General features: G+C 37.6%; 2 protein-coding genes across 2 annotated transcripts in view; one reads left to right on the top strand and one right to left on the bottom strand.

Annotated features, from left to right (window-relative positions):
* The window catches only part of LOC137983018 (protein maelstrom homolog), a 12007-nt gene extending 451 nt beyond the window's left edge, over positions 1-11556 (bottom strand). The window contains exons 1-12 of the mRNA XM_068830178.1: positions 11355-11556; positions 9431-9547; positions 8145-8229; positions 7549-7695; positions 5888-5929; positions 5660-5790; positions 5511-5565; positions 4734-4893; positions 3790-3852; positions 3392-3618; positions 2048-2323; positions 1-1800 (exon numbers count right to left, since the gene is read on the bottom strand). The exon at positions 1-1800 is cut by the window's left edge and continues 451 nt beyond it. Coding sequence (XP_068686279.1) covers positions 1556-1800; positions 2048-2323; positions 3392-3618; positions 3790-3852; positions 4734-4893; positions 5511-5565; positions 5660-5790; positions 5888-5929; positions 7549-7695; positions 8145-8229; positions 9431-9547; positions 11355-11498 — 1692 coding nt within the window. The 5' untranslated portion in view covers positions 11499-11556 and the 3' untranslated portion in view covers positions 1-1555. The remainder of the gene's footprint in view (positions 1801-2047; positions 2324-3391; positions 3619-3789; positions 3853-4733; positions 4894-5510; positions 5566-5659; positions 5791-5887; positions 5930-7548; positions 7696-8144; positions 8230-9430; positions 9548-11354) is intronic.
* Positions 1-12500, top strand: part of LOC137983340 (FMR1-interacting protein NUFIP1-like) — a 200645-nt gene that overhangs the window by 179336 nt on the left and 8809 nt on the right. The gene's annotated exons all lie outside the window — the stretch shown is intronic.

Genomic DNA, 12500 nt, shown 5'->3' with positions numbered 1-12500 from the left:
TGGGTTGAGGTTGATGCCTTTTCTTCATTAAGTGCAGCCCTGTATTTGGTTTATATTATGATTGTCTCATCAATTTGATGGCCTTTATATCTTGTGATCAGCAAAAAGTTTGTTTTTTTCACTCAATGAAGAGTATTATAAACTTCAGAATCTCTAGCACAACACAAAAGGATTAATGAAGGACTTTGCTTTTATGCCATACTAACACATAACTGGCCTGATTATATATATATATATATATATATATTTCCGGTATTGTCTTTTATATTTTTGTACAGTGCTTTGACATTTTGTATTTAATTTGGTAAGAGGCTACCTTCTAGAAGACCTAGCTACTTAAATAAGGAATGGAGTGGACAAGAATTTGAGGAGGAGAAGGTAGAATACAGGAGAGGAAGGGGGACATTGGACCTAAGGAACAACATGAAACAGGTCAATGAGTGACAGGCATACGTCTACCGGAATTTCATAGACTATGAAAAAGCTTTTGTTTTTGTCTATTGCGAGTTTTGTGGGTGATCATGACTTTCAGTGCGCTGTAGACGACCAGGGACCGGTTGCTCAAACCCTGGTTAGCCGGCGCTAACCGTTGGTTAAGAGGAATCAAAACCTAACAGGTTTCCATGTTATTCAATGCTGGTTAGGGCTAACCATGCTTCGAGCAACCTGGGGCAGGGAAAAATATAGCTGAATGGTTTGATACAAAGACCAGTGCCAAACAGGGTTGTACCATGGCTTGGATCTTGTTCCCTAATGGTGAGAGATTAGTTAATGAAAAGGCACAGGTAAGAATGGCACGAGGGGGAACTTCACTCTAAAGCCTGATGATCTGGATTTTACTGACAACACAACACTTCTCTCGTATTCCACACTGCAGGACAAGACAGCAAAACTGTATTAGGAAAGCCAGACGGGTTGAACTAAAAATCAATCTGGAGAAGACCATGGTGATTCGAATTACTGCAAGGAAGCAGACATTGAACATCAGCAGGTATTGAACATGTCAAAGAATTCACCTGGGAACCAAAGTTTGTAAAGAGAGAGGTAGAATGAAAACTCTTACAGTAAGAACAGGTTGCCAAAAGCGAGGGGTGCATTCATTAAACTGAATGAAAAGAATCTGGAGTTTCAGCAACATTTCAAGGAAAACAAACCCTCGGCAAAATAAGACTTATCTACTGTAAACAATTCAGCAACAGCAGCCTGATAGAACATGGAACTTCTAAATGTCCTTGGTGGAAAAATAACATTTGGTTGGGATTTGAACTTCAATTTGCAAAGCAAAAGAGGAATCCCTTATTAATCCTCCAAGCTCTCAACAACATCCTTGATCTCCCTTGTTGCTTTCTTTTCAGGAACAGAACAAAACATTTTCTTCTTGCATAAATATTAATAACGGTGGTTAACATGTACTGTACATCTCCATCACAAGCACAAGACAAAATGAAAGTGCAGCGTGGGGAAATAGCTAAGCTTTGTGTAACAAAGAATTAAGATCCCAAATGTCACTTTTACCCATATACCGGTAAATATTATTTTGAAGGCTTCAAAATTATTACTGAGATGCCACACCCCTGCCTCCTTGCCACACTTGCATCTGCCATGCAGGAGGTGGCATGGGTGCTTGTCCTGGTCCTGGTGGATTCATGACACCAGCATAGACCTTGGGTCTGGTGGCAGGGGCTCTTAATCCCCGCCCAGCTGGATGTGGTTTGGTTTCCACTTTGGCCCACTCCGGAATATTGGTGGCAGAGGCTGAGGCTGGCTCTGCAGCAACAATGCGGCTCCAAGAAGTAGAATCTGAAATTAAAAACAATATGCGGAAAGTTAATGACTATAAGGGAAGAGAAAGTTGGGTTTATATGCAAATACCCTTGCTTGAAAATGTGTTTAATTACCTAAGCGTTTCCCTCCTAAGAGGAGACTTGTAGATTTTACTTTGTCTAATGCCAAGACTGACCTATTAAATTTTACTCATCAATGGGGCCGCTTTAGGGGTGAAATGGTTGAGAAAGAGATAGGCTCTTTTAAATTATTTTCATCTTACTCGCACTGCCAGCAGTTCCACCTTCAGCCACCCCAGGGAAGTTTGGTCGTCTGAGAGGTTGGTTGGCTTGCACTGAACCACGCCCTCGTCCACGACCTCGTCCCACTCCAAACCCAGATGATGGTTGTGGGGGACGAGAAGACTGTGTCTGAAACTGCCATGAGGAACCTGCTGCTTCTCCCTGGGAAGATGCATATTCACTGTCGTTGTCATCTGTACTGTAAAGACTCATTTGATCATAAGTGGGTCCAGACCGTGTGTATCCACCTGTTGGTTCTTGTGTGAAAATAGAAAATTGTTTGTTATTTATCCTTGAATTACTGTTTGCTGTTAGGGTGGCCGAACAGTTTTCGTGCGCGCTCTTGCTAATGCAATGCAGCGCGCACGCAAGGATTGCAAAAAAAATAAACATGGCTTCACTACAGCAATCATTTTATTTTCTCAATGCTATCTGTACTATTTTTCCTCATAATTAAACAAAGTGTTTTGATGGTTTTAGTCTTTTATGAAAAATGTATGAGAGAAAAGATAACGATGCAATTTTTCTTTGTTATCGAATGAAGCCCCACCAAATGCAGTGCATGCGCAGTATGTTAAAAAATTGCGAGTGAATGCGGAATAGCTTTCTCGCAAATACCCCTATGTCTTGAGAACCACTCGTTATGTAACGAAATTTGGCACGAAAAATACTTAAGAAATAAGTAACTGGAGTATTGAAAAATATTTGAACTTTAACATAGGAAATTCTAGATATTCCAGTGAACCTTCAACACGGGATAATTAAAGATCTCTTGGTCAAATTATTATTAAAATACATTGCAGTGTTAACTTGTGAGCAATGTTACAAGCTTGTTGCATACAAATCATAAAGAAAATGCTACGGCCAGATTTTATACAAATAAACAAAACCGATTGTTAAAGTCATGTTTATAGTTATTCATGTTGACATGGCAACGGCATATATGTCAGCTTAAATATCAAAAAACTGAAGTTCGTGTTATTAACTTGCTTGCTACCATTTTTAGCGACCAAAGGATCAAGGGTTTTAGAGAAAAAGGTAAATTAAACATAGGTATCAAAAACTGTGTTCAGCCACCTTAATTCATTCAATTCAAGTGTAATAAAATATCACCTACATTACAATAAAATGCAACCATACATTTGTGTTACATCAATGCTTCTCACAAAATGAAAGTTGTACATATCATTACAGTTACATGTAGTTGAGTAACTTCAGCAGTTGCAAAAAAAAGCCAAAGAAATCCACGCTTGAATAGGATTGGAACCCAGGACCATACGATTGCATAGACCAAGAATAAATACTTGTTACCCTTTATCTTATACCTTCACTGCTAGCTCCTCTATTGGGATAACGATAGTCTCTCGAGCCGAAGGTTTGATTATCTTCCACAGCTTGCCTTGGTCCCCTGGAACGTGTCTCCTTCCGTGACGCCCAGCTGTTTTCTGGCGGCTGGATTGCAGCGCCAAATGATCCTTCGGGTCTCTCTGGTAAATGGTTTGGAGTCAAGGGGATTCCATAAACAGAACATAGAAAATCTGACATACAGAAGCTGGAAGAGAATAACACATTGTGGTGAGATAAAATTATACCAATAACTTAAATGACTCCACTCTGATCAATGTACTGCAGCTCTTGCATTTACATGCAAACTTCCACACTGAGGGAGAACAATTAAAAGCACACTGGATGTTTTCACAAAGCTGACATCTTCACTTCTTACCAGTAACGCTGAACTGTTCCAAGGGCACAGAACTTGATTTCATGTTTTTCATGCCAGTCACACCTGGAGAAAATGGAGCATAATGATCATAATTATCCAAATTAAAATAATGGCATCTCTAGTCATCACAAGGTTGTTAACCCTTTGAGTACCAAGCCCTCCTGAACTGGCCATACTTAATATTTTACTCTGTCTAGCACCAGAGTATTTTACTCGTCAATAGGGAACCCGTTAGACTCAATGGGTTAATAATAATAATAATAATAATAATAACATAATAATAATAATAATGATGAATACGCCTAGACCCGATACGGGTAAAACACTAGAATATACATAATAAAATAAATTCTATTTAATCAATTTCCACTTATAGCTTTCTTTCGAGCTCGGTGCTCCTTTTGTCGTTGGTAAGTTGCAATTCGATTTGCATTCACAATTCCACAAACATTTCCAATGGTTCTTCTCCAGAGTGGTCGGTCGACAACCAAATCTTGCCATAATAATAATAATAATAATAATAACATTGCCTGCCACTTCAAGATAATGACATAAGATAAGACACTAGTAGAGCATTTTTTAAGTATTTTAATGTGATATCTCAGAGAAGGAGATTTGAATTTTTTTTTTCCTTCAAGGTCTACTTAGAAGACATTTTAATGTATTAGTTTCTATAATAAGTTTTTCTTTTAATTTTGTTATTTCCCGTTGGCCTTTAGGTTAAGCAACAGCGCCCTACTGTGCTTTAGCTATCGTTTAGCATACATACGTTTGCACTGCTATAATAATAATAACAATAATAATAATAATAATAATAATGATAATAATAATAATAATGATGATAATAATAATAATAATAATTATTATTATTATTATTATTATTATTATTATTATAAAGTCATTGTTGTGCAGTTAGAAAAAAAATAATAGTTGGGGATTTTTACCTTGTATTAGGTTCATAGTCAAATATTGTGCTGGAGATAAGATCTGTTGCCTTTGATTTGGAAATTCCCATTGTGCTTCCTGATTCGGCAGTGAAGTGAGCATGCAAATCACATACCAGGCCTTCCAGTTCATACACCTTCTTCAGTTTGTTTGGCATCTCTGAAGTTAAATGGCAATTGTCAAAATTAATTCTTAACAAGTGGTCCCAAAATTTGAAGAACAATACAAATAAGACCTAAGAAATAAAAACCTAGAATTTACATAAGAAATGAACTATAATGTCAGAAAAGGAAACAAAGAGCAATACAAATGAATCCATTTCCTTGATTTTTTTTAAATCTCCAAAGATGCACATCCCCTCATCTGGTTGTTACATGTACACGTAAATGTAAGTCTGTTCCACAGTATAGCACCAAAATATCAATAGACTTCTAGCACAATCGGTTCTTGGTCTCAGTGTATTAAAACACAGTTTTTGCCTCATGTCTGACGAACAAGTACAAACAATTGTGTGCATGAAGCAAGAAAGGAAAGCTTTGCTTTCAGACTGTACATGATTGTATGCTTTCCCTGAAAATGCACATTCCAGGAAACTCTGATTTTTAAACCCTTTCAAGCAGCAGTATTCACCCCCCCCCCCCCCCCAAAGGAAAATGCTTGAAATGAACACTAACAACATTCAATATCACACAAAAGTTGACTGCTAAACATTTGTATTACACAACTACACTGTACAGTCCTGTACATGTAATGACCCTTACCGAGAAACAACTAACCTGCTTTCTTTGACACATACTGCAAGCAGAATTCTGTTTGCTTGGTCTCTGAAATCTACAAGAACAAAAAAAAACACACAAAAGACATTCATGGAATCTCTCTTAACAAACAATAAAGGTTGAAACAACTGGTTTTAAAATCCACCCACCCGACAGTAAACTGGAGGGAATATAGCTGTCTGTTCAGGATTTACAAACCGCAAGAGGTCATGCCAGATTTTGCGATAGTCGTCTTCTTTCTTTGCCAGACCTTCAATAGGGATCTGATGCGTTCTTTCACCTGCAAAAACAGTTTATAGCAAATCTTATAATAGTACATTGCATTCCTTGCACCAACATGTCAGGCATATACATGTAGAAACATAATTTCAACTCACTTGTACTCATAGCTGCATATCTAAGCCCTGTCTTCAGCTCTCCTGAAAAGAGAAAAACAATGGAAGCCATGAACAAAGTCCGAAAGTGTTTCAAGCAAAGAAAATCTTCAACAGGAGGGCTTTCAAAGCAAATGGGTGAAATAACATTTTTGGGACCCTTGCATCTCCATATCAATGCTGTTAACCCTTTAAGCCCCGAGGGGTTCCCCATTGACGAGTAAAATCGTCTGGCGTTAGACAGAGTAAAATCTATAAGTGCCATTTGGCACTATCGGGGCTGAAAGGGTTAAACGGGGACATAGTTTTTTCACGCTGTTAGCTTAACCCTTTAAGCCCCGAGGGGTTCCCCATTGATGAGTAAAATCGTCTGGCGTTAGACAGAGTAAAATCTATAAGTGCCATTTGGCACTATCGGGGCTGAAAGGGTTAAGTACATGTAACAGTTTATTATTTATTTTACTAGCTAAGAAAAAAAGCTGGTTTTGCTACAACAATAATGTTCAACATTGCAATTCCCTGGCAATAAGATTGCTCACTCAAGGAATGTACAGTACAGTATGGCTGACTCATTTGTGAAAAGAACCTCTCGCTGGGAAATTACCAAACCGCGAAACAGCGAAACAACAAAACACCGAAACATCATGTATGACGTCACCATACATTGAATACCAACCAACAAAGGTTGGGGTTTGAGATTAAAAATATATATATAATTATTGTTTTAGGCCTAATTACTGTAGGCCTAAAAGGTTATTGGTCCTAATTCTTTGAGATAAGCATCAGGATTCAGATTAAGATTGAGATTAGGAGTTGCAATAATTAGGCGTAAAACAATATTTAATCTCAAATCCAACCTTTGTCACTGTATGGTGGGGTCAAACACCGTGTTTTGGTGTTTTGTTTCACTGTTTCATGGGTTTGTAATGCCCCTCTGGCTTGTTATTGCACACCTTGCCAGAAACCTTTAACCTCAAGATAACATGTATTTGGGCCTGGAAAGTTAATCAGCTTCATGTATTACACTTTTACTGAAAGATTCCCAGTTGTGTGTGACTATGACTGTGTACGCAGGAGTACCACCCTCTCCCTCACCAAAAGTATTGTAAGGGAGTCTGACAGCTGACTGTTTTCACGCACCTTGTGTCTACCTGTTGCAATCAGTACAGTACATACTGACATACACTGTACTCAGGGCTTTTTAAAACAGGGATCAAGGATAATACAAATCAGGGATCAGAGAATTATCTGCCAAATACAAGACATTCCCTGACTATGACTTTTCTCCAAATGACCATTAATTTTTCCATTGCAATAGAACTTTACTTTTTCAGATGATTCTTCTTTTACTTCACACTATTTTCCTGTGATTTCAAATTTTAATGAAAACCTTCCAATACATTTATTTTTCTAAAAGATACATTGTAGCAAGAGTAGTTGTGTGTTTGGTGGCTATTAGACAGATACATGTAAGTACTGGACCTTTATGGCTTGCCTTAAGTGTGATACGATGCTACTGTAACAGTACTTTGGAATGATAATATTATTTCAAATTAATTATCAACACATTTTGTAACAACAGTGTAAAAAATGTATTATTTTTTCTGTGTAAACAATGTTGTCTAGAGCACTTAAAATTATACAATTGATTATAACTTTCAAACCTGGTGGGAGAAAGTAATGCAGTCTTCTCAATATGCCTCCATTGAGGGAGAATTCTACTGCCCCAAGTTCGCATGGCAGATATCCATCATCAGGCAGATCATAGTATGACATGAATCCAATCATGTAAAATTTTTCATCACACACAGCTATGGCAAAGAAGGAGAAAAGTTTCAATCTTGATGCTTGAAATCTTCCAGTCAATTATACAAGTGCTGTACATGCATCTTGAATCCTTCTCCATTTTTATACATCACGGAAAAGTGCAGCAGGACATGTGATATTTTGGGGTTGAACCTGTCATTGGCCACCTCATTTTTATTACCTTTATCCAGCTTTTGCACAAACACAGTGCGTATTGTCCCAAAAATCCATAAAAAAACCATTAAACATGATAAAAACTGTTATGCAGGCTTATTTATTCATCTTTGAAAGAAGTAATACACAACTTATAACTTATGAAAACCCATGAGCTTTCACAAAAAAAACCCAAACACACCAGTGGGTTTTTGGAAATCATGATCAGTGGAGGGATAATGGCTTTGAATGACACCACTAAATGAGCACAATTTCCAAAAGGTTAAGCATCTTATCTCACCTCTGCCTGGAAGCCATCTTCTCTTAACGTCTTCTCTTTCTTCTTTTCGTCGTTTCTCATTAAGACTGACAGTGTCAACACGTTTCTGAAGATAAAATAAGTAATCCACTACAGTTATCAGTTACAACTTTGTGTTATAGAAAATGAATATACGATGGTAATAAGAAGGATATGCTACATTATTGCTACATATACATGCTCACTAAAGGAGTATTGTTCTTTGGTTCAAAGGTTAGGGTTCATGTGTTTCATAGTTTTCATGGTTTACTGACTTTCTTGGCTTCATGGGTTGTGGTTTCGTGAGTTTTGTGGTTTCATGGGTTTTATGGTTTCAGAGGTTTCATGGTTCTGCGAAACCCATGAAACCACGAAATCCATTAAACTACAGTGTATGAAACCTGTGGAACCATGAAATCCATAAAACCACGAAACTCTTGAAACCACAAAACTTGTGAAACCACGAAACCCATGCCACAACATGTCCTCAAAAAAGGTAAAACCTCTGCATTTTCCTTTGAACACACCAACAACAATACATGGTTATTGATTACAATACAATACGATACAACCACTGACCACTCCCCATAGAGGCTTTTCAGGGCCAGTGAAGCGCAATCAATAAAACGACAGGACAGGACAACAACAACACTGTTAAGAATATACCAACTAGCGGGAGGCAAACCAGTTGGCTATTTACACGTGCAGCTGAGAACTTGGAAGGATTTCATTCAATTAGTGTTCAGGACACGTCTTGAAACCCGGGATCTCTGGATCTCAAGGCAAGCGCCCTAAGCACTAGAATGCACTACCTCTGCTTAACAAAACTGCTACTCCCATCTGAGACTTCACAAGTCAATATCATATAAAAAATTATTGTTATTCCATTTGAAAAAAACAGTTACCACAAAAGAAAACACTTGCATGCTACAGCTGTAATAGAACTCAATTCCTTGAGGATTAGTTAGCAACACAAACATGGCCACTGTAACGTCCCATGAAAACAAACTAAAATTTAATTACATTATACTTGTACTGTACATGCACTTTCAGTTTCTCCTTGTCAAAAATACATGCACATGTACATGAATGTTGAATAAATTTTAATACTATCCAGGCTTTGTTAAACAATAAATTATTGACTCCTGTGTCTACAGACAATTTTACTCATAAACTGGGGGCGTCCTAGGGCGTTTGAGGTCTCAATGGGTTAAACAAATCCACTTTAAGTGCCAACATTAACCAGGAAAAGCAAGACATCAACTGAAGCTTGCAGCGTTAAGGCTCACCGAAAGATACTCCCCAGTACAATCCATTCTGTCATTCCGAGCAGGTCGATTCTTCCTGTTTCCTTTATCTTGCCTGGCCATTTCTTGATAAACTTCTTTTTCATTTTCAGGCAAATCCTAACAAACACAGTTTTTGCAATAACTTTATTTATAGTGAAGGAGCTGGTGAAATATTAACCCTGATAAATGCATAAAGAAATAAGCTTTTTATTGATGGTGACTAGGGGCTGCTCAAAAAATGCGAGTCCTCCTTCAATTTCCAGTTGTCGAACACTGTACAGTAGTTCGCAATTCCTAGTACATGTAATTTGCGATGATACAATAATAATTATTTTTGTAATAATAATTATTATTAGTATTATTATTAAGAATTTAGGATTCTTAACATTTTTCTTACATTTAGGATTGATATTTTCAAAAGTATTATTACTGTATGTTTTCTGATAATTTTTTAAAGGAAATGACCATGACAGTGATGTATTCTTATGAAAACATTTTCTAAATTAGGTCAACCAATTCTGTTTTATTTATGTTGTGCATTGATATGATTAAATTGTTGTCATAAAAATATTACTAGGGTTAACCCTAACTATTATAAAATTCTTGATTTTGATTGCTTCTGTGCATGACTACATGTATTTGTCGCGATCATGTGAGTGTCCAATTACAGGTATCCAATTTAAGCAACTCCATATTGGACACCTACATGTACATGTATGCCATTCCTGCAGCATTCTTGCTGTTCTCCAACTGTTTGCAAAACAGATTGAATATACCAAGTTTAGTTGAATAAGCGCCACGGTATGGTGGCCCACAAGGGACATTGTTCAAATAAAAAAGATGCTGCAAATTAAATAAAGTTGCTGCAAATTTAAAATAGTCAATGCAAACTTATAAATGTTGCTGCAAATTTTAAAAAGGGTTGTTGCAAATTACATGTAAAAAGCAGAAAATATGCGTATTCACATTTACACGTTTACACATTTGCACATTTACTGTTACACGTTGAAACTTTTAGGTGAAACTTGTGTGCAACAGAGCCGCAAAACAAGTTTCAGGAGGCACTGCACCGTGTAACATGCTTGGTTTGGTGAAACTTTTTTTAAACTTCCATTAGGAGACAAGTTTCATGAACAGCAGAACTGCTTTCTACTTCTGCAACAGTCGCAGCAATCACAGTGGTGATAAAAACATGAGTTTCACTGTGTATTACACCACTTCGTGAAACTGATCTCACTCGGTCTTGTTATGCTGCCCTGCGTAAGTATCATGATCATAAACTAGCCATGTAAACAACATTTCGAGGCCAGTTTCAACGTTCCCGAACGAGTTTCGACTCTTTATGTTCTACTGTTGCTGAAACATTTTTGCGGCGCTGTTTCAAGTATTAAAGTTTCAGCTAAAAGTTTCAACGTGTAACAGCGGCTTAAGGCCAACGTGAGAATTGGCTAGACTTCTCTCTTTTCTTTTCTTTAGTGCTAAATTAACCAAACACTACTGTATTTTTTCAGGCACGAGTTTAGGCTAGTTGTAGCCTCTTGTTAAACAAAAGATTGGCTGCCATCATTAATTTTTATGCATTCGGTCTATTGGTACACGGAAGGTTCTTATACAATGTAGATGGTTTCAATCACGTGATGAGACGACCACGTTGATGCACAAAACAAAGGCAAATTATATGGCTCATGTTTTGCATTATAATAGAGTCAAATTCCTAAACATGGCCGCTGAGACGTCAAGTGAAAACTATCTATAAGAAAAAGAGCGTAACGCAAAAAGACTTTTGATGACTAATGAAAAAAAAAAAAAAGACAGGTTTCAACCCTCGAGAATGAAAGAATCCTTTTGGGTGCTAAAAGTTGTTTTCGTTCCCGTGAGGAATAGTCATTTCTCGATCGACACAGAGTCATCGACAGGAACCTACCTTCCAACGTGGACCAGCAATTTCTGCCAAAGACTGCATGCCATTTTCCAAAACAACCCCTTGCCTTTCAAGTTTAGGTTTTAGTGATACCATGAAAAAGTAAAAAGCATTCTTAGGTGCGTTGTTTCTCTTCTTATTCGGCATTTTGTGTTCGTTTCAATATGGAACTAATTGACCACGCGAAAATTACCCAGAGTATTTTGCGTATTTCCGGTTTGTCCATCGGTCATGTATTCCCCCATGAAAAGTCCCAGACGTTCACAGTTGCTCAGGAGTGGAGGGAAAGGCAGTATCCGAAATTTACACAATCTTGTACACAATTTCAGATTTCTGTTTGAAACTGTCAAATATATTAGAAAAATCAGTAATAGTATCTATATTTTCTAAGCTAGTTTCTTTTCGTCAATTTAGTCCCTCTCTGGTTTAGTCCTAGTCTTGGCATTATGCACTAGTCATTTGTTTCCTCCGCCCCCCGGCCCCCGCGAAATGCGGGGACTTTGTCGGGCAATAGCGGGGGAATTACTGCAGATTTGCATGATTTTATGCCCAGACCCCTAGGGCCTTTACCTCAAATTTGCCTGACCTAAAATACCCCCGGGAAACCCCGCGGAAATTCAAAAACAAAGCGCTTACGAGGAGACTGTGTGCAAAGGGTTCTGGGTGCATTCCTCACAAGCAGCGATCCCAACATGGCTACCAGAGAGGAAAGCGTGACTAAGTAAGTGTCAACAATCCTTTTATATCCTTATGTAAATGAATGCATCCATTGATGAGCCTGATGGCATTTGAAAGAAAACACTTTGACCTTTATCCAGAGACTATATTTACGCTTTGTTGTTGCGCGAATTCCGTTTAATATGTGATTGCACTTTCATCACTCTAGATGGAAAGCTTTTTTTTCAAATGCTGGAATATAAAAGGACAGAACTGAGGAGTATGCTAAGCTTTTCGTTGATAATCGGTAAGTACACAATACAACAAATACACTTTTTGGAAGAATTAATCGTTATATCTTTTTAAGCTGCCACAGGGATCAAAGAAAAGTTAAAAGAAAAATGGAGTCACCATGGGTCAAATTAACCAAGGAGATGTCATTCCCACAGCTTTCCACCGCTTTGTACCATCTTGTGGTTTTCTTTCTCTTTT

The sequence above is a fragment of the Montipora foliosa genome, chromosome 13, assembly GCF_036669935.1.
Source record: "Montipora foliosa isolate CH-2021 chromosome 13, ASM3666993v2, whole genome shotgun sequence".
NCBI lineage: Eukaryota > Metazoa > Cnidaria > Anthozoa > Scleractinia > Acroporidae > Montipora > Montipora foliosa.
Note: the sequence above shows the minus strand (reverse complement) of the source record. Positions and strands in the feature narration are given on the sequence as shown.